Source organism: Epargyreus clarus, unplaced genomic scaffold, assembly GCF_041222505.1.
Source record: "Epargyreus clarus isolate Ecla_fem2 unplaced genomic scaffold, WU_Ecla_fem_2.2 ptg000015l, whole genome shotgun sequence".
NCBI classification, from domain to species: Eukaryota; Metazoa; Arthropoda; class Insecta; order Lepidoptera; family Hesperiidae; genus Epargyreus; species Epargyreus clarus.
Window position 1 is genome coordinate 7,682,330 of NW_027332223.1, and position 23,019 is coordinate 7,705,348.

The following is a 23,019-nucleotide window of genomic DNA, read 5'->3' on the forward strand; positions in this document are numbered from 1 at the left end:
GATACTTTCTTATCGATATTCATTGCGACATTTATCGATATCTTTGTTCAATAGCCTATCTATGCATTGCTTGCATTGCGACAGCCCAGCAAGTACATCTCTATTATTCAAAGGAAACAAAATGGACGGAGTGTAGTGGTGGCTATTTTATTGGTCTAATGTTGTTAGAGAAATTGTGGATTTTAGTGTTGAATCTCAATAAAAGACATTAAAATAGATAATTATAAACTCTGATTTTGTAATTATTCATTACATTTACTTGCTTTGTATTTAATTTTTCGTAAAATTTAGTTTGTTGGAGAATGGTATCCATTTTGTGATCAACCGTGTTGTGTGGCGCTTTTCGTAAGTACAAAATCTTGTAACAAAATACAGCTACCTAATCTTAAACTATTGTATTTGATATACTTGTTAATTATATCCTGAATTAGATTGTCGATCTTCGATATTATTATGTATGCATGCAAGTGAAATTTTCGGTGATATTTTATTGCCCGTATCATACTAATATGGAGTAATATACTTTGAATAAATTGAACTTTCGTAAAATCTTAATTATTGATTAACGAATTGTTATGATCCTAGATTTACTTTCTTAAATTGTTCACATATTTGGTTTTGCACATTATTCTATTTTTCGTACGCTCTAAAGCCGGTTTTCCAATCTGTTGAAGTTTTCATTTCGTGCCTTTCAATCTATTAACGTTATTTGTGTTATCAAAAGAAATGTAGCCACGAAATATTTTGTATTTTATATTTTTAAGTATATAACTTAGTACCTTATCTTTTTAAACCTAGAATGTACTTAATCTAACCAAGAATGTATCTTATAGTACTAAACTAAAGTCTTCTATATTTTACAATATTGTTAGTAATGCACCAGTGAATGTAAAATTAATAGTATCAAAAATATTCAATATCAAAAATATCTTTTACTTTTAATTAACTTTTAAAATGGAGTATGTCACATAACTAAAAACTAGAAGAAACAGCTGTGCTGTATAAGTAACGGGAGAAGTTATAGCGCTATATGTTAACAATATTCATAAGCGTATAGCTTTTCCCCTTGGTTGTACATGCAAGTTTCATCAGTAAGGAATGGAAGAAAAAGCATCAGCACCAGGACTAAGCGTAAAGAAAAGTATGATGACACTGAAGCTTCATCCCAGTATGTCCACCAGAGCAACACGAAGATGGAAATTGTGTATTGTTATTTTAAAACAGTTTTTTCTATACAACTTTTTTTTGGGTTGTATGTGGGTGTTACCACTCATGAATGTTCTTATTAAATATAATTTGTAATTCCCTATTTCTATAGAAAACACTCATATTTGTATATAATACCTGAATTATCAAATAGATAAACATCTTAAGCATTTAAATGTCAGAACACAATATTTAATGAAGATTAATCACTTTGCCCATTTGGATTTGTTACTGTACTGTATAATATCCTGTATTATAAACATTATCTTCATTAAACAGTATTTTTTTTTGTGTACAAAGTTTTGTATCATATGTTATCCCTCAATTACAACAGTATTAGTAAAGTAAGTAAGTTAATTATGATTTAGGTCAATTGTAACTAAAACCATACACATTGATATTTTAAAAGTGATTACAACATTTTTTCTCTCATTGTTTGTATGCCAATGTTATATGGATAACAAACACTAAGACCATTAAAATGGCATGACAATAAATAATGTTGATGAGACAAATTATTTAGATACAGGGTGGCTAAAGATAAATCTGGAAACCTTTTGCATGGACAATGTCATTTTGAAGTTTATAAGACATTCAACTTTATGTTGGCAACAATGCTGAATCAATGTTCAAATATTTTAAAGATTTTGTGAAAATATTATATATTTTTTTAAAATTAATGCATTCATTCCAGCATTCAAAAATATTCTTTTCTTCATGACCTTCTTCACACTGGTGTCTATTCCTGCATAGGCAGTCGATGAATGTGTATGCAGCACAAAATGGGACATAATTGTAATTTACTCCCTTGTATGTGGCTCTTTGTCTCATACGCGACGTTAGTGCAGCACCACATACATACATTATCAGCAGTCTATCATGATTTTTTGAATATTTCTTCTATCATTTTCATAATAATTTTCACTTCAAAGGCGAAGTTAATGGTGATGCATACAAAGAGTTTTCTTGGTGTCAGAGCTGTCTATATGTCTAACGTCTACACTGGAAAATGCCAGAATAGAGGCATTATTAGTGTCAGGAACTCATCAAAATTAAATGAGATTAACATCTCATTTAATTTTGATGAGTTTGAACTATAACTAGTTTCAATATATCTTACATAATTATTATGGAAGGGTAAATAAATACCATGGGTATTAGCTTTGTCACAAAAATAAAAGAATACATTTTCATTGAGTCTGAGACATCATTACACAATATTTTTTTTTTTTTATAATGGAGTAATTTAATATATTGGTATACATTTTAAATAACCCTTCCTTGGCAGTCTGGTAAAAATTGCTCTTATTTTCTCTCATGGTTTATTATTAATGTGATGGCTATTTTCTTTGCAAATTATATTTGTGTGGGCAAAGTATTCAATATGAAAATCAGATTGCATGTTCTAACATTAAACAACAATCATGAAATTATAGTTGTGTTATCTTACTGGAAAGAGAAAATTATTTCGTTTAGATTAGTGTTTTGTTTTTTTTTTATGGCATGACCTTTAGCACTTAAACAGAATTTGTGGCACCCTCTTCTATATCAATGTACTAAAATGTTTATTGTATATTTTCATAAGTTATTTTGGCATTAGTTAAATATGTATCTACATTTGAATACCTAAAATGTTCCTTTATGGTACAGGATCCCTAGTATAGTTTTCATCATTTATTACTAACAAGCTGATTTTTCGTGAGTAGCTTCGTTTCGACAAGACGCCCAACATTTTTCCTTACAGCAATGTTGGTAAATGGTAGCTTGATGGGGCAGCAAGGATAAAATATGTTGACCGGACGAATTCTAAAAATTTATTACTAACCAAATTTTTCTTTGTTAATTATCAAGATAATTATTTAAATAACGTGAAAAAATATTTGTCCTACAAAATATAAGGTTTTTATTAAGGCGTCCCCCCTCTCCAACATGTATCATAAACAAGGTCATGAAAAATAATTACTAACCAGCTGATTTTTTTTTTATTGGCTGGCTGGAGAGGGGGGACGCCTTAAAAAAAACCTTATATTTTGTAGGACAAATATTTTTTCACGTTATTTAGATAATTGTCTCGATAATTAATAAAAAAAAAATCGGTTAGTAATATTTTTTTTTGATTCGTCAAATCAACATATTTCATCCCTATTATTTTAGTTATAAACCACAATCGAGAACTTTCGTACGAGAATTTGTTGGGCGTCTCATTGAAACGAAGCTATTCTGGAACACTCAGCTTGATACTAATTATTTTTACATTAAGTATTAGTACTACAACTTTTCAGCGTAGGTCCGAGATGACATACCATGCAATTTGTAGGACAATGTGCATGGTAGACTATGTAAATGGTAGACAGCCAATAAAAAAAAAATCAGCTGGTTAGTAATTATTTTTCATGACCTTGTTTATGATACATGTTGGAGAGGGGGGACGCCTTAATAAAAACCTTATATTTTGTAGGACAAATATTTTTTCACGTTATTTAAATAATTATCTTGATAATTAACAAAGAAAAATTTGGTTAGTAATAAATTTTTAGAATTCGTCCGGTCAACATATTTTATCCTTGCTGCCCCATCAAGCTACCATTTACCAACATTGCTGTAAGGAAAAATGTTGGGCGTCTTGTCGAAACGAAGCTACTCACGAAAAATCAGCTTGTTATTAATAAATGATGAAAACTATACTAGGGATCCTGTACTATTAATAAACATTATTCTTTAGTATGAAAATGTAAAAAAGGTATTTTTTTCACGTCATATTGCTTTTTCCAAGAGAGGTTTCTCAATATATTTCGTTGGATATCGGCGTAAACAGCGTGTCCAATATGAGCGCCGACTTCAGATATACATATTTACTAAACCAACATTTATTTCAATTATTTTTTACTTTGTAGTGACATTGAAGTTGGCTGTATTTTTTTTTCACCCTTTTTAGTGATGACATACTAACGTTTATATTATTATAATATATGAATAGAAAAAAGTTACAAACGCACTAGTTGCCACTACGATTTTTGAAAGTTCCCCTTGATTTCTCTGGTCTCCCATGATCAGACCCTGATTTCCTTACAATGGGACCACCTTGGAAATATCTTTTTCCAACAAAAAAAAATCATCAAATTCGGTTCATAAACGACGAGGTTATCCATGGACAAACATAAAAAAAAGATATATACGGTCGAATTGAGAAACCTCCTCCTTTTTTGAATTATAATCAATTTTTTTATTACTATTGTTATTTAATTAACTACCAGAATTCACTTTTTATTCTTCAAGTCTTTTTTGTCTAAATGATGAATTAGATTTTGTAATAAAAAATATCTACTGGTTTATTTTAAAAGAATGGACTGATTTTTACAAAATTAAGAGAGAACTTCTGTCGATTCAAAATGCGCAGCTATTGGAACCACAAAGTTCTATTTTCGCTTTTAAAAATATATATGTCTCGATCTGACAAAAAAGAGAGACTTATAATGGCTATGGTTTTATGCTGCAACTAAATGTTAAAATTTATTCTATATAACAAGTCAAAATCAACGATTTACTGTCACGCCATATCTGTTGTAGGGATAAGTACTGCATCATTTATAAACACAATTAATATTTCAAATAATTTAGACTACTTGAAGCCATCAGCAATTGTTTTGACACGATCATTTTCAAAGATGAACAGTGGAAATACCAACGTTTTCAAGAGTACTAAAAAAGCGCCTACAAAAATATGACGATCATGCATCCCATTGCAAGTTGAGCTGCCAACATTCTTATAAATGTTATTTACTATACGATAATTGAAATTTGCACGTATTTTTGCGCCAGTCATTTAGGTTTAAACTCCGACAAATGTATGGTTAATAATATAATTTTACGACTAATTAATAAGGTATCATACACTCACCTCACTCTAGAAGTATTCTGTTAGACATGTTAGATCCAATGTTACTCAAAGATTTAATATTAGACAACAACTAGTTCGTGTTTTGTACATATTTCCTGAAATATATCAATTCACTTTGCATATCATTATTTACAGATTAAAATGGGCGCTATAACTGATTATTGGATTCTTCGACAAACAATTTTTTTAATTCACTCGTGAAAGAGTGATGGACTCATACAATTTATTTGGTGATGATGGAAGCGGTATGTTGGAAGGACTTACTGATCTTGGTGGATCAGACGGATTTGCGGGCAGCTCAACAACTGGCGTAGCTGGAGATAATAAAGACACTGCAGATAATAGGCAAGTTTTTTAACTTTACTTATACTTCATATAAACACTAGTATATAAAAAATATGCAATTGTTACTTTTAAGTTCAATAGGTGGGTAATTATTTTATATCTTTAATAGGAATGAGATTACTAGTTAGTATTCAAGTAACAAATAAATACATGCATAGTGTGGTATTTATAAACTTAAATAATTATATCTATTACCCTTTTTAGCTATAGACAACCATATAATCCAAGCAGTGTGACTCAAGAAGGGACAATACAAAAGCTGGCTTCGTTTGGAGGTGGTGGTCCTAGCAGTTCACAGCCAGTACCAAATCCTGGTACTGGTCCACCTGCTCCGGATTACCATGAATACGGGAGTTACCCTCCACGTCCACGTTTACCTCAACCACACGCGCCGCTACATCCATCACACCATGTACATCCCTCACATTCTTACCCAGGATATCACCCTGGACCAGAACCAATGTACACCATGCCAGAACAAGGTTTGTGAATATTAATTATCTATACGTAATATGAATAAAAGTGAAATTTATAGCACAGCCATACGAGGTTGAATTAGAAAGTTCGCGGCCTAGCCAAGAAAGATAAAAAAAAAATGGCCCAAAAATAAGTCTGCGATCTACCTGATAGTAAATCAGCGGTCTCCCATTATAAGGTCAACTTATTAAAGCCTTATACTTGATGTCACTTAAGTCAGTATAATTTAAAAAACTGTCAAAACTACAGCAACATTTTTTTATATGGTAACAACCAAAAAGTGTGCGAATCAATCGAGTTTAGTTTGAAATACATAAACCCACTCTTGTACATTTCAGTTTTATTAATATAAAATAAGTATTTTTTTTACCTTAGATTATAGTGTAAAGAACTATGAAATTAAAATGTAGTATATAATATTCTATCACAAATTATTCGTTTGTACTGTTTATTGTCAAATTTGCGTAGGAATTGGAGATATGGGCGTGTGGTCTGGTGCACCCGGGGCTAACAGATACGCGCCTATTACACCAGGCTATAGACACTCATATGAACATCAACAGAAAATGCACCAATACTCACCCCAGCAGGTAATTATTTAGGTTTATAATATGTATAATTCTTAGAAATTGTGTAAATCATGTTCATATATTAATAAATAGAATTTTTGTTAATTTACTTTTATAAAGTCAGAATGAATAGCCATTAATTTTTTAGGGCTCTGCGATAGGTGGATTACAAGCTCAAAATGGAGCATATATTCCAAGACAGCCTCATTTTCCACAGCCTTCATCACAACAAATTTATGGACAACAACAGGTAAACTAAAGAAATATTTAAGAGTTATTATAATATCTTGTGGAGAATATAGTACATTACAATATCTTGTGTTGATGAATTTGACATCACATGTTAATATGATATTATTAAGGAATTTTATGTATCTCTTTTTATTTGCAGAACTATCCCAACTATACTCAGATGCATCCTCCAGCAGCAGCTCGTATAAGTCAACATCCTACCTACCATCAACAAATGGATGTAAACGCTCATCAATATGGTTTGCCACATGCTCAACAGGGTCATCCACCAATACCTCAACATCAACCACACCAAAGTATGGCAAGTCATGGAGGGGGTCTTGGTTCAGGAATACAAAGTCACCCCAATCCCCACCTTCATCATGCCGGTGCGCCGCCTTTGCATCACGTATCTCGTCAACCGCCAGTGCCGTCATCTACTGTCGGACCATCACATGGCGTGCCTTCACAAATGCCGTATGCGTCGCCTCATCACTCAGTTCCAATGAATTATCAACCGCATCAAGTGCAACATCCGCTTGATGTTAATGTATCGAATCAGTACAATACTGTTAAACCATCTGGATTAGAAACTGGAAGTCCTCAGTATCGGCCACCGTTTCCTCAATTATCGCCTCAGATGTCGCCACGTGCACAAGTTTCCCCAAGGCAACAAGGGCAGCCTCAACTCTCACCGCGACCTGTCATGTCTCCTGTTAAAGGGCCTAGTGCATCGCCTCATGGGTCACGTAATTTGGTTCAATCTCCGGCAGCCGGTCCTCCACCGGTCTCTGGTGGATTTACGTCACAAAATACTCTTCAAGCATTAGAACAAATGGTTTTGCCAACTGGAGGAGAATATCCTTACCAGCGCAATCCAGCATCGCCAGCTGTTGGGCATATTGTTTCATCGCCTTCACAATGGAATCCTACAAAAATACCAACCCCAATAATACCAACTAATGTTGTTCAAATGGAAAATTCTGATCAACCTACTAAAACTATTGAGCCTTCACCAACAACATCTATAAAACCTGAAGTTCCTAAAAATATTCCTCAGCTGAATATTGGGACAGAAAATAAAAGTATGGAAATAGGCCCAGTTGACACTGACAGTTTAAGTGATGAAATGAATGCTAATTCATTTGTATCTAAGCCTCCGCCAAGTAAAATTACGCCGGAAAATGTGGCGATAAACACACCTAGCAATTCTATGATTTCATCGTCAAAACCTATAAATCCTACTTGTATTCCTGTAGAAAATAAGGAATCTAAGGAGAATAATCATGGCTGCCAATCTACTGATTCTGTTTTTAGTGCACTGAATAATTCCAAAGAAGAAGAAAAAATTGATATGTCTGTCAGTGCAGAAAATAATTCAGAAAATAATCTTGGCAATGTCGAAAAAACTAGCAAGCCAAGTGAAAGTGAACAATTAAGAAGTCAAGGGACTACCTTATCTGCTTCTAATTTAATAACTCCGACAAGTGAACACTCCCAAACAAGCTCTTCACAAAAAATACAAATACCTTTAAGTCATCCATCAGCAATAAATACTACTCCTAATCCAATTGCAAAATTTGAAGGATCGTCCTTGAGTGTCCCCAGAAATCAAGGGTATCAAAGTAATACGTTTCAAAATATTATCTCACCTGGAATCCCTCCTAATATATCTCCTAATATATCATCGAGTATACAAAACAATCAAAATCTGAATGTTATATCCACTTATCAAAGTGGTGTTGGAACACCTGGAACGCAACCTTCCTTAAATGTTCAAACATCTCACCCATTGCAGCATACAAGTAATGTTTCTTCAACAATTCCAGTTCATAATCCACAAGGAACTATAACTGGCATATCAGCTCCGGTACCCAATGTACTCGGAAATACGCAACAGAATATCCAAAATCCATCTAGCAATATACCTAATGTACCAACAAATACATCTACAAATATACCAAACATTCAAGTAGGTATGGCAATGGGAGGACAAAATATTCATCCGGGAATGGGGGCCAATATTCAAGCCGGTCCAGCAAATATTATGTCGAATGTACCTCATAATCTTAATCCAAATATGATAATTATGGGGACGAATATTACACATCCAGCTACGCCCATGCCCAGTATGTATTCACCACCATCCCATCACCAGGAAAGAATTTCTTTACAACAGCAAATTCAAGAAACTTACTGTTTACCACCATCAAATGAAAATCAAGAAAAAGTTAGATGTTTACAAGAACGACTAGCGATACTTCAACAACATGAAACAAATGACAAATGTAACGGAGGACCAAACTGCATATTGCAGAATCCAATTTATGGCACAAAAATGGTAGAAAGTCCACAAGTGACTAGTACTACTGGCAGAGGACGAGGAAAGGGTCCTGCTAAACCAAGAAAACCTCGAGTTAAGAAAGATAAATTGATGTCTACTCCACAATCTCTTGATCAATTGCCTGTGTCAGAAGATTGTGTTACTGCAGGTACAGGATTACAAACCAATTCAGAAATCGATTTAGAAATGACTGAAGATGTAACTAATTTAGACAGTAGTGCTCTTTCGATGGATGATCTTAATGACGGTAAGGTCAAAAAGCAAAGAGGTCCAAGAAAGAATAAAGAAAGAAAACCACGTGCTCCGAAAGAGCCTAAAGTTGCTAAAATTATTGGAGATAAACCAGTAAAAGAACGCAAAAAAAGACAACCAAAAGATCCAAATGCTCCTAAAAGAAAGAGAAATGTTAAAAAAGGCATTGCGGAAATACAAGCTGACACTACTACTGGTAATGAATTACTAGAAAAAGATAGCACCGATAATACTATAAGTGATATGTCACTTAACAACAGCCTTATAATTGATCCTAATAAAAGTATGGTAAACGTTCAAGAATTACCATTGGATGAATCTAATGTCACAGATTTTGATGACATTCCCGTTTCCAAAATAGCTATTAAAGATTTACTTGAAGAAGCTGAAGCCAAGCGAGAGCAGAACGAAAAAGATGAGGATCTGGATATTAGTTGTCAAAAGAAAAAGACATCTAAGAAAAGATCATCTGCTAGTGGTAGTTGTAAAAAATTGATAACAAAGAAAACACCAAGTGGAAAAAAGAAAAGACGAGGTGGTTTAATACCTGATTCTGATGGAGAACCTGATGATATGATGTCTACTCCGCCACCATCTCCTCCGCCTGAAGGTGACGATATTCTTAAGCGGCGTTCTGCTAGAAATACTCAACGCAAAAAATATACAGATGATGTCATACTACGTTTGTCCGATGACGAATTTACGTTGGCGCCAGTAAAGCAAGAAAAAGAGTTCGAAGATTTAAATTCGGACACCAAAGAAATAATAAGACCGGAGGGGGGTACCCCAAAACCTAATTATATTTATGTTAACACTACAGAGGAGGATTCGATGATTGTACAACACGTCCTGGCATGTCGTATGGGAAAAAGAGAATTAAAAATTGAAATACCTCCACCTGAAATAAATTTAGACGAAACTTCAGAAAGCCAAAAACCTACTAATGACGAAGGGTTAAAGGCACCCCTAGAAAGTAATGAAAGTATTAGTCTCATTGAAGATAAGCAATTAACACCTGCTGAGATTGAAGTTGATAAAGAAATCAAAGAAAAAAGTAAACCAGACATTGAAAAAGACAACCCTGATGCTAAAACGAAAAAACCTACGATGGTTGATGTGGAGGAATATTTTGTTAAATACAGGAATTTTTCATATCTACATTGTGAGTGGAAAACTGAAGAAGAGTTGTATAAAGGAGATAAACGCATATACTCAAAAATCAAGCGCTTCAAGCAAAAACAAGCTCAACAATTGAACATTTTTGAGCTCTTAGACGACGAACCATTTAATCCAGACTATGTTGAAGTTGAAAGAATTCTAGACATGTCAGAGAATCAAGATCCAGCTAATAATACTGTTGTTAAACACTATTTAGTTAAGTGGAAGAGTTTGCAATATGAAGATAGCACATGGGAACTAGAAGAAGATATTGATGTAGATAAAATTCAACAGTATAAAGTTTTTAGTGAAATTCCGCCTAAGGACAAATGGAAATTCAAAAAACGGCCATCAGCTGATAACTGGGCTCAATTAAAAGAATCACCCCTATATAAAGGGGGAAATACATTGCGACCATACCAATTGGAAGGTTTAAATTGGTTATTATTCTCTTGGCACAATAATCGAAACTGTATATTAGCGGATGAAATGGGGCTTGGTAAAACTATACAGAGTTTAACATTCGTAAATGCTGTATGGGAATACGGAATTAGAGGACCGTTTCTTATTATTGCACCATTGTCGACTATACCTAATTGGCAAAGAGAATTTGAAGGTTGGACTGAGATGAATGTTGTAGTCTATCACGGATCTCAACAAAGCAAAAGCATGTTACAAGAATACGAATTCTATTATAAAAATGGGAAAGGAGAACCAATAAAAGAAATCACTAAGTTTAATGTATTAATTACAACTTTTGAAATAATAGTTACAGACTTCCAAGAATTAAAATCTTTTAATTGGAGAATATGCGTTATAGATGAGGCCCATAGACTGAAGAATCGTAACTGTAAGTTATTGGAAGGATTAAGACAGCTTCATTTAGAACACCGTGTATTGCTGTCTGGTACGCCTCTACAAAATAATGTCAATGAACTTTTTTCTCTACTTAATTTCCTGGAACCTGCTCAGTTTTCCAGTAGTGATGCTTTTCTAACAGAATTTGGTCAACTTAAAAGTGAATCTGAAGTAAATAAACTACAAGCATTGCTTAAACCTATGATGTTGAGAAGATTAAAGGAAGATGTGGAAAAAACATTGGCTCCTAAGGAAGAGACAATCATCGAAGTTGAATTAACTAATATACAGAAAAAATATTACCGAGCTATACTTGAAAGGAATTTTAGCTTTTTACAAAAGGGAACAGCATCTGCAGCCAATATTCCAAATCTCATGAATACTATGATGGAGCTTCGAAAGTGTTGCATTCACCCATACCTTCTCAACGGAGCTGAAGATCAGATACAATTTGATTATAAACAAAGTAATGGCGAAGACAAAGAGGCTTATTATAAAGCGCTTATCCAATCATCTGGTAAAATGGTTCTAGTTGACAAACTACTTCCTAAATTAAAAGCTGGTGGTCATCGTGTTCTTATTTTTAGTCAAATGGTGAGATGTTTGGATATCTTGGAGGATTATCTTGTGTTCAGGAAATATCCATATGAAAGAATCGATGGACGGATTAGAGGTAACTTAAGACAAGAGGCTATTGATCGCTTTTCCAAACCAGACTCAGATCGATTCGTGTTTTTATTATGCACAAAAGCTGGTGGCTTGGGAATCAATCTCACTGCAGCTGATACAGTCATAATTTATGATAGTGATTGGAATCCGCAAAATGACTTACAAGCGCAAGCCCGTTGTCATCGAATTGGTCAGCAAAAAATGGTTAAAATATACAGGCTGATTTGTCGTAATACTTATGAGAGGGAGATGTTTGATAAGGCTTCTTTGAAACTGGGGTTGGATAAAGCTATATTGCAGAGTATGAATACAACCCAAGGAAAAGAGACTGGGCTTAAGCAATTATCTAAGAAAGAAATTGAAGATTTGCTTAAAAAAGGCGCATATGGCGCAGTTATGGATGAAGATAATGCTGGAGATCAATTTTGTGAAGAAGACATAGAAATGATATTAGCTCGCAGGACGCAAGTAATCCAAATGGAATCTGAAAAGGGTTCTACGTTTTCGAAAGCCAGTTTTGCTGCTACAGACCAGAGATCGGATATTGACATCAGAGATCCTGATTTCTGGAATAAATGGGCCAAGAAAGCAGAAATTGATACAACTGAAAAGAAAGAAGATGAAGATTTAATAGTTACTGAGCCTAGGAAAAGAACTATTATTAAGAGGTATGGACATGATGATGGTCCCATGGAAATGTCTGATATGGAAGTAACTCCTGACTCTGATGAAGATGAAGAAGGTAAAAATTTACTACTTTGCTCATGTACTTGGTAATGATTTGCAGGTAATAAAATCATTGTTGTTTATTTTATTTCTTCAGGGATTAGCCTTAGAAGCAAAAGGAAAAAAGATAAACTTGGCAGAAAAGGGAGAAGATATGCAAGCGATGATTATGTTCCTCGGCATGAAGGAGTCCCCATCGATGAAGAAGTTGTATATGGTTCTTGGACTAGATCAGAATGTTTCAAGATTGAAAGAGGGCTACTTACTTTTGGGTAAGCAAGTTATTGACGATATTATTTTTTGTGATGAGTACAACATTATTATAAGCAACAATTTAATTCTGTTCTTACATATTAATAAGAAACTGGACTTTGTTTTAGGTGGGCCAGGTGGGAAGAAATTATAGATAAAAATCAATTTAGAAAGGGTTGGACACTTCCTGTAATCGAAGATTGTGCTCGAATTATTGTAAGTTTATTCATGTGTTTACCTTTCTTATTAGTATTATTAGCCATATTAATGAGCTATCTTATATGTTATATATTAATGCCAATTATGATGACTTGCCATGCTAATACCGAGAAAATGTAGATTTTCACTGAGTTAACATGTACAATTACTGAAAGAGTTTTTGTTTTAATTAAGGTATTTCAATCAATAATTTATGTTTTAATAATAAAATATTTTTAAAGGTCCTGTATTGTTTACGACATTACAAAGGCGACGAAAAGATCCGTAATTTTATCTGGGATCTTATTGAACCTTGTGAAAATGGTGAAGTAACAATATCTAGAAATCATAGTGGTCTTCACAACCCTGTGCCTCGAGGGAGGAATGCTAAGAAGAAGAATAGACTTAAAGATTTACCTAAGCCTAATGATACACAAAAGTGGGAGGATGCCAATCATTGGAGTTCTATAGAAAAATACGATTGTGAATTGTATTTAGAAAGCAGTTATAAAAAACATTTATTCAGACATGCTAACAAGTAAGTCAAAATGGTTACAAATTAGTTAAATTAAGTCAAAATTGTGTAAGCATTTTTTTAACTACTTAATTTTAACAAAAACGAGTCAACTTGATTTCATATCTTTTTCTTTTCTTCCCCAGAGTGTTGTTGCGGGTTAGAATGATGTATTATATAAAGCATGAAGTTATTGGAGATTATGCCACACAAATTGAGAATGGAACCCATGCCAGGTAATATTTTCGTAGTCTATAGTTGGGAAATCACATTTTTTACGATATTCGGGCTTTTAAATTTAAAATAATTATTAATTACTACTTTAAAGAATAAACCTAATATTAATATTGATTATGTTTTTAGCGCTCTAGGCATGCGTGTACCCCGCGGCGTGGACAGTGCTCCTCCACGGTTGTGGTGGGACACTGAATGTGACGTGTCTTTACTAGTAGGAACTTACATTCATGGATACGAAAACTATCTAGCTATGCGGTCTGATCCACAATTATGCTATGTAGATAAACTTGGCCCACCAGATGATGCAGAGTGCACAGATATCAAGTAAGTTAAAATTGTCTTGTTATATTTCTTCTAATATTGTAAATCTATTTTGTTTCCGAATATTAATATCATATATAGAGATTTCCCTGACGAATCACCATATTTTAAACTATAACCATACTTATACTATAAGACATAAGATCGTAACAAGAACAATTTGTAATGTTTTGTACAATCTTAAAATGGTAGCACAAAAGTAGCATAATAGGGAAAAGTCCAAAAATACAAAGCGAAATCAATTACTATCATATCAGTAATAAAATAAAGAAAATATATAAAAATATGTGCCTTGGAATCGTTTAAAATCGGTGTATTTTCAAATAATACAAAAAAAAATACTTAAAAAATAGTAATAGGCTTCTGAGAATAAATTCTAAAATCTACTAAGTTTTGGACCACCTGGTATAGTCCGTGCCAAACTGCTAGTCCGAATATAGAAGCGGGTCGAGTCGCAATAGCAAATTGTAGATATTAGCGGGAAGCAGACAGCGCAGGCCCCCATGGCACCCGTCCGCTGCCCGCTCTCGCCCACGGGTACATAGCTGCGTTAGTGTGCCCTTACGTAACGGAATATATGCTAACTAAACCTGCGCACAACAACTTCAATGCGGGCTAGAAGTTTGGGGCAGACTATACTTACGTGATCTACACTTAGATTAGTAAAGATTACTCACTCCTAACAAGAAAATGTAACCAGTTTTGACAATTGAAATTGTCACCGTCATCTATTTTCGTGTTTGAAAAATATTTAAAAAAAATGTAGTTTTTAGATCATTTACGAATGAAACGATATTTCTCCGCACTTTTTCTTCGATTTTGTGTTTTTGCACCACTTAACTGCGCATGTCGGCATTGTTCCGCGTAATGACGCCATGACAGAATTGTCAGCCGTTTAAGTCATTTAATGACTTCCTTCAATTACAAGGCGGTGAGCCATTTATACTTATTTATGGATCTACATGATAGTGTAACGTGTGATATGACGTCAGGAGCGAGGAGCGCAAGGTGCGGGGCAGCGTGGTGGGCGACGAGGACTGCACGGACGAGGTGTCGAGCGGCGCGGGCGCCACGTCGCCGGCCGCGTCGCCGCGCGCGGACGACGAGCGCGCGCCCGCCACGCACCTGTGGCCCTCCATGCAGGACCTCAACACGCGGCTGCGACGCCTCATCACGGCCTACCAGCGCAACTACAAGCGCGAGGAGTTGAAGCTGCAGCAGAGAGCTAAGGTGCCATATTATTACTAAGTTCTATCTGTTCTATATGTTCGGACGTTGCAAAAGACTATACGCAGAATCAGGTTGTGTGGTGTACTTATTGATTTGGTGATATAAGATTGATATTTTGCTCAATGATATAAGATACTACTATGCACTATGTGCTTAGTAGTAGTAGTAGTAGTTATATTAAACTACTAGAAACCGTTTTAGGAACGACAAAATTGGGTGTATGAATAAATTTATTAAATGTAACTTACATTTATATAAACATTTACTCTATTTTTACTAGATGGAGCGACGGGAGCGCATGGATCAGCTGGCTAGGGATGAGGTGTCCCAGTGGCGTTGGACTCGTGCCGATGAGGAAGCTTTCCGTCGTACGGTTGCTTCGTATGGTGTCGAGTTCGATCCTGCGACCAAAAGTCTTCGCTGGAGTCGGTTCCGATCGTTGGCTCGCCTGGACTCGAAAAGCGACGATGCTCTTACAGACTATCTTAAAGCATTTATGGCCATGTGCAAACGACAATGCGGTCTTGCAGTTGGTGAAGCGGAACTTCCCACTCGTGCTGACTTGAAAGCTGAACCAATTGGTGAAGAAAGAGCTATTGCAACTTTAGAGAGGTATGGTTTTAACAATTGCTTACTTAATTTTAAGATTACCTTATTGCCTCGTGGTTTTAATTTTTAACATGGATTTGAAAAATATACATTTTCAAAACACGAATGAACCTTTCCTTAACAGTGAAGGTAAATATTCTTTTTCCATATTTGGAATAAAAATAGATCGATAATAATAACTCAAACATTGGTGTTTTAATTCGATAAACAATAACAAGAAAATTGTGTTACTATTGCAGAATTGATCTTTTGAGAGTATTACGCGAGGAGGTAGCGCCACATCCGGCACTGGACGCTCGACTGGCACTATGCGAGCGCTCCCTTGACACACCGCCGTGGTGGCAGCCTGCTAGACATGACAAGCAATTGGTGTTAGGAGTATGCAAGTAAGTTAATAATAATAATAATAATAATTTATTTTATTTCAGACAATTAAAATCCATATGAATATGTTAGTAGGTACCTTAAGAACTATGTTAGTTAAAATTATATTAGGTATTTAGTCTATTTTTATAGTAGCATTCGGACAATGTATGAGATAAGGATAAGATGTATTATTTCACCATTATTCGAACGAACCGTTTAAACAGCGGGCTATCGCATCTACTCGTATTACCAATAGTTTTCAAGATGGTGTTGGTGCTCCCGCGGACTCTGTGTACAAGTGAGGCCACTTTCTTACGCATGCACGCGAAAAAGTCATCCACACGCGCCTCCGCGAACATGCCAGAGGCACTGCAGTGCCTCGGGAGACCCAACAACATCCTGAATGCATTATTATATTGAACACGGAGGGAGTCAACGGATTTTTGAGTATATGTGAACCATAGGCTGCCAGTATAGAAGGTCTGGCAAAAGGATCTAAGTTAATTTTCCACTTTATTTGTAAAGCTTTGTGCGTTACACACATGTAAAGATGGAAATAATTAAATATGTATAATTCATGTTTTAATTGTAATTAATGAAAATTTTCAACAAATAATAGATTTTTAATAAAAATAACTCATTGTTTCAGGCATGGATTGGGTGATACTTACAATAAACTATTTTGTGACCCAAAACTACCTTTTGCTGAATGCGCTAGTAAATGGTATGCAAAATATGCATCAAAAACCGAGACACAAAAGGTGTCCTCAGACGAAGACGAGAAATCCACGGAAGCCCCTGAAACACGAATGTCATTAAGACGTAGTAAACGTACTTCAAATGTGTGTGACCGCGACAATGAGGAAGATACGGACGCGCTTTCCGAACTGGAGACATTGGCAAAACTGGGCAGGATAGAAGAATCTCTGTCACCGAAACACTGGTTTTCTGAGCGCGCGCTCGAAACGAGGCTGCATCACATCGCACACGCCGTTCAAAATTGCGAATGGCCCGCCGCGTCCACTTCGAAGGCGGTCGAGACTGCCGGGCCCCAGCGGGACGCGTCGGAGGAGCGTAGACAGACCCAGAAACGGCACATCGCCATCGACGTGGAGACGGAGCGCGCCAAGTTGCACGCGCTGCTGTCTTCGCCGCAGGCAGCGCACTCGGCGCACGCGAGCACGCGCGACCCGCACCGCGCCGAGCGCGACGACGCGTCCAGCGACTCCGGCTCGCGCCGCTCCACGCCCGCGCCGCCGCCCGCGCACCAGCGGCCGGCGCCGTCGCCCGCGCCCGCCTCCTCGCCCGCGCCCGCCGCGGGACTCGCGCCCGTCGACCTGTCTGCGCCGCTCGACCTCAGCGAGGCACAGGACTTCTCCATGGGCCGCCGCACCCCACATGCGCCCCCGGCTCCCCACCCACCGCACCCGTCCGATGCCACGTCGCCCGCTCCTTCGAGGAGCAGACTAGATGACACCCTCACGAAACTTATGAAGAGGAAGAATGTGGTGAGTTGAAAAATGTCTAACAAGTTTGCTTTTTCAATTAAACATTAATTATTTTGACAAAACTTTTGCTACTCATTTTCATATATCTATAAGTGAATTAGTTTTAATTGCGACTTCTCCTTAGAAGTCCTATGCCCTGTATCTCTTAAATTTAATAAAGTTCATTAATTATTTTTTGCAGCCGGCCCCAGAACAGATAGTTGGAAAAGAGAAGAAAAGAAAGAAGCTAGATGAGATAGTTTTAGGATTGTCGGCTGCTAAAGGAAGAAGTCCAAGTTCCTCTGTTCCCCAGGAAACGCCTCGTAGTAGCCGTTCGTCTATTCTTCCTGAAGTAACTGTGACACCCGCAGTCGCTCCTAGCTCTTCTAACACGACACCAGTACAAAAGCCGTTCTCAGTGACAGTCACAAATGTCCCATCACCTCATGCCTCTTGCAAGGAATTATCGTCGTTTTTGCAGCAATCACTCGAACAAAACAAAGGTCAAAAAAGCTCTGCATCATCTATGCCAATAAAATCATACTCTCATGAGGCTAAAGTTAATAAATGGCTAGCAGAACAAACAACCATGGATTCTCGTAGGCGCGGCTTGACGCCTAGACTAGCACCAGACGAACACGTGCCGGTAGTACACCGTGTTACGGGAAAACGGATTATTGGACACAAAGCACCTCAATTAAAACATTTGGCACAGTGGATTGCCGAGAATCCAATGTATGATATCGACTCAAAATGGACAGAAGGAATTAAAGAACATGTCAAATTGCCACAAGATGTGCGCAGCCAACGACATTCTCCTATGCAGTCTACAAGCAATATGACTGAACGGAAAAAAGGACGCCCGCCTACTCTTGACTCGCCATCAGCAAATGTTTTATCATCAAATCCACATTTGAATCAAAATTTAGCTGGTCTGAATCCGGCTCTTTTAGCTAGCCTCTCAAGTTTGAGTGCATTTGATCCGAAAACTTTGGCTGCAACATTATCCAATTTAACAGGTTTTGATCCAAAACTGCTGTCAAGCTTAAGCAGTTTTGACCCAAAGAATAATCCTTTACTTAATTCGTTTAGCAGTATGCCTAATTTATTAGGTAATATGAGTGGTGGAAACATTTTCGCAAACTTAGCTGGCTTAGGATTACCTGGATTTTCATCCCTTGATATGAATAGTCTTGGTGGTAGTAGTTCAGCAGGAGATACTAAATCAAAAACCAGAAAACCATCTGATGCTGGATCAACATCCAGTTCAAAATCTCAAGCTAATTCACAATTTCCCTTTATGTTCCCTAATCCTAATATGCTATATCCTCAGTTAGGACTTAGCGGTCTATCTCCTTTTGGTGTTCATTCGGGAATGTCATCTGCTTATGACGCCTTAGGACTTTTAACTAGTAACTTGGCAGCAAGTTCCAGCTCGACCACCTTACATAGTCATAGCTCACGTAGTAACACAAAAACTACTACACCTCGGTCTTCAACAGTCGTTACTAGTTCTGCTTCTTCTAGACAACAAAAAGTATCAGATCGACAAAGTCACTTACCTCAAATTTTGTTACCTCCTGATCCATATTTGTTAGAATCGCTTTCGAAACAAACACTAGGGTATGATTCTAGTATTAAAACAGATAAAAGATCACGAGACATTGAAGGCACTGAAAATACTGCAACTGATTTGTCTAAAGCAGATAAAAAGAAAAATCCCTATGAGCCATCGAGAACTCAAATGCCCCCTGAGTTTGCTGCAGTTCAAGAAAAACTGTTAAAAGGGGACAAAAAAGACATTGATATTAGTAAAATGTTATTAGAACAAATGGCATCCGGAGCTCTGAGTGCAAGCCTTGTTAGTTCTAATGAGGGAAAAAAAGCAAAAGATGTGGAAAAGGAATACGAAAAACTGAGTAAAGGATCTGATTACATAACAAGAATGACAAATGAAGATTCATCACTAAAAAGAACTATTGATGAAATAAGTAGTGAACCCGAAAACTTGGCAATTCAATCATCTGCAAAAAAAATGAAAGAAAATACCGATAATATGATGTCTAATATGGACAAACAATCAGATCCATCAACCAATACAGGGGAAATGGATTTAGAAGATTTGATAGCTCCATCTACAGTTATAAAAACTGGCATGAAAGCAAGTGATTTTGAAATAAATCGGTCCAACGAATCTGCTTCGCCTCTGATATTAACTACTACTGACAGGGAAAGAGATGATAAACCACAGCAACGACTCATTAGTCCCAATAATGACGTACAAATTGGTCTAGACAATTTACAAAATGTTGACTTGTCTAGTAACATTGATATCGAAACAAAGGATGACTCTATTTCCGATGAAGCCAATAATATTGGAGAATCAGTATCATCAGCTGATGGTGGACGAAGAGGCATTAGGAAAAAAGGTCGTAAATCTTCAGAAGAGATGCCATCTGGCCCAAGACGAGAATTAAGATCTAGTTCAGGTAGACAGTCCACAGATGTAGCGACGAGTCATTGAGTTCTCTGTAAATAACTGAGAAAATAAACACTGCCTCAATTGACTAATTACACAAAGTAGTGCCCACTGAACAAGTAGGATTGGGCACAATGACGACTATTTTATAACTTACGTTAAGTATATTTCAGTTGTGAAGTATCTGCAATTAAAATGAAATTAAAAAGATATGATGATGATAAGATATGATAGATGGATATCTTGATAAGGTATCTTTACTATTTTATGCAATTGAAATTTTGACTAATTCATTTTTATAATATAAATGAATGTTCAAAATATAAGAAATAAAATTTTGAAATAGAGGCTTTTATATAACATAAGTTAATGAGTATTCTGTCAGGCCTAGAAATAATCTTCCAGCCTGATGCAGCATTATGGATAATAAGATAAGACTTATCTTATGTATACACCTGGGACACAACGTTTTTAGTGAAAACAATTTGAAGTTCTGTTAACAAGACTTCGTTTCTGTAATTTGGTACAGCCAAAGCAGAAGAATGAATATCTAAGAGACTAACTTGATCGCACTTAATCAATGACCTTCAGTTCTCATTTCTCTTGGTCTGAAGGAAGAAAATGCGTAATCGTTTAATGGAAATATTTTAAGTGTAAAAAGTTTCTGTATCCAATGTTAATCATGAGAGTAAGTGTAGCTTAAGCATAAATTGTTATTTTACTTTATGTATTTTTTATACCAGAAGACTGGGTACTATACTACACATTAATTTAATTGGCCTGCAATTAATCATTTACTTAATGAGGTCATAGGTTTATTTGACACTAAATATTATATTTATTTCATATTTCAAGCGAAGTCGCCGGCAGACTACATTTGATAAGTAATATTTGAAAGGAGACGACTTTTTTATACATGTATACTTAAAAGGATAATATGTTAGTCCTATCATGCAAAATAATTGTGTATTTATCGTTATAGATAAAATTAGAAGTATTGACAATTTGATTTGGGATCTCTTGCAATTGCAAAACCGATAGCATAATCCGAAGGTCACTAGGTCTGTTTTCCATTTACCTCTTTTTTGACTATTATTTTTAACCTTTAGACGTAAGTTTTAATAATAATAATGATGCAATTAAAATGAATTCATACTTTTTCAGTAGTAGAAATTCAAGATGTGAATCTGATGTTAGTTTTATATTTCAGTTCTCCATATAAAATAATGAAGTTTTTAAATTAAGTCATATGCTGAATGTGATAAAATAATTTATTACATGTATTCTTTTTTTGCATTGCTGTATTGATAAATAAAATTGTATTGTAGATATTAAACGTGACAAATGATTAAAATAAAACATGAAAACATTATATACTGGACAATTTTCTTTCTAATTTTTTTATGGAAGTTTACAATGAGGTATGAGCATCTTAGACGCGCGCGTGTGCTGTTAGTTATTGCACGCGTGGTACGTGAGCAATATTAAGTGTATCATCTATGTACGTGACTGAAGCCCGCGGCGGGTCCCAAGTCATCACGAGGCGTTCGCCCTCTATACACCTACATTATTTTTAGCGTATTTCCTGAAGTAACAAGTGGGTATGATGCAGTCTACCTGATAGTAACTGGTTACTACCGTCCATGGACATCTGACAAACTGAACGATCGGTCTAATTAGCAAATTGCTTTTTTAGAAATACTTCTTTAGTAGATCGTTTAAAGACTAAATCTTCACGAAATATGAATGAAGTGACTAAACCGAAAACTTTTATAGCTACGCATAATATATGTTCGATACACAGAACTGTATTTGTTTTGGATCAATATATACTAATATTTAATATATATGTTACAGCCAAAGTCATAAATTCTGATATTATACATAATATCTAGCCATTATGTATAACTCAATTTGGTCAAAGTGCCAAATAACACGGAATTAATCACATTAACCAGCCATTATATATAATATTTTCAAAGATTTAGATATAGTAATAAAACAAGTACCTATGTATAGAAAAAGATTAGAAGTTTCTATTTTAACTTTCCTTAAGCATATATTTTTTTTGTAATTTTATAATGATCCACATATCGAAAAAAACATGTCGAGATGTTTTATGCACAGTCTCTGTACACGATGTACGTAAATCAGCTATGGGGTGGTGTAATAAAATACATTCCTAACTATTATCTCCTATCGCTTATATATATTTTAAGTACATACGGACTGTACATGACTTGGACCCACCCGCCCTGCTCGCTTAGTTATTTTTTCTTAGTTAGTTTCTTAGTTATTTTTTCTTTTATATTCCAACCTAACCTAACCAATCCTAAAGAATATCATACAGGCTTGGTATTGGTAAGGTTAGTTTGGAACATAAAAGAAAATAAAAAGGCGCGGTAACGCCCTGCCAGCGGGTAAGTTCAATCCACGATAATTCGGGCCTATAATATATGATTCGTAGTTACAGTAATACAATAACCAAGATGACGTTGATATAACAAAATTCATCATTAATAATTTCAGTTAATCTTAAAATTTACTGTGCTTCGGGCTCTTACAATAACATATTTATTACTTTGTTTAACTT

At 35.6% G+C, this 23,019-nt stretch overlaps 1 protein-coding gene across 1 annotated transcript; it reads left to right on the forward strand.

Annotated features, from left to right (window-relative positions):
• Positions 1-130: 130 nt before the first annotated feature.
• LOC140747780 (uncharacterized) lies at positions 131-21,800 on the forward strand. Its single transcript, XM_073080394.1, has 16 exons — positions 131-345; positions 5,240-5,449; positions 5,654-5,931; positions 6,395-6,516; positions 6,644-6,745; positions 6,887-12,749; positions 12,831-13,005; positions 13,114-13,201; positions 13,426-13,721; positions 13,844-13,933; positions 14,061-14,258; positions 15,248-15,485; positions 15,766-16,097; positions 16,334-16,480; positions 17,110-17,968; positions 18,150-21,800. Exons 2-16 carry the CDS (start codon positions 5,313-5,315, stop codon positions 20,469-20,471), a joined length of 11,247 nt encoding a protein of 3,748 aa, XP_072936495.1. The 5' UTR covers positions 131-345; positions 5,240-5,312; the 3' UTR covers positions 20,472-21,800.
• The last annotated feature ends 1,219 nt before the right edge of the window (positions 21,801-23,019 follow it).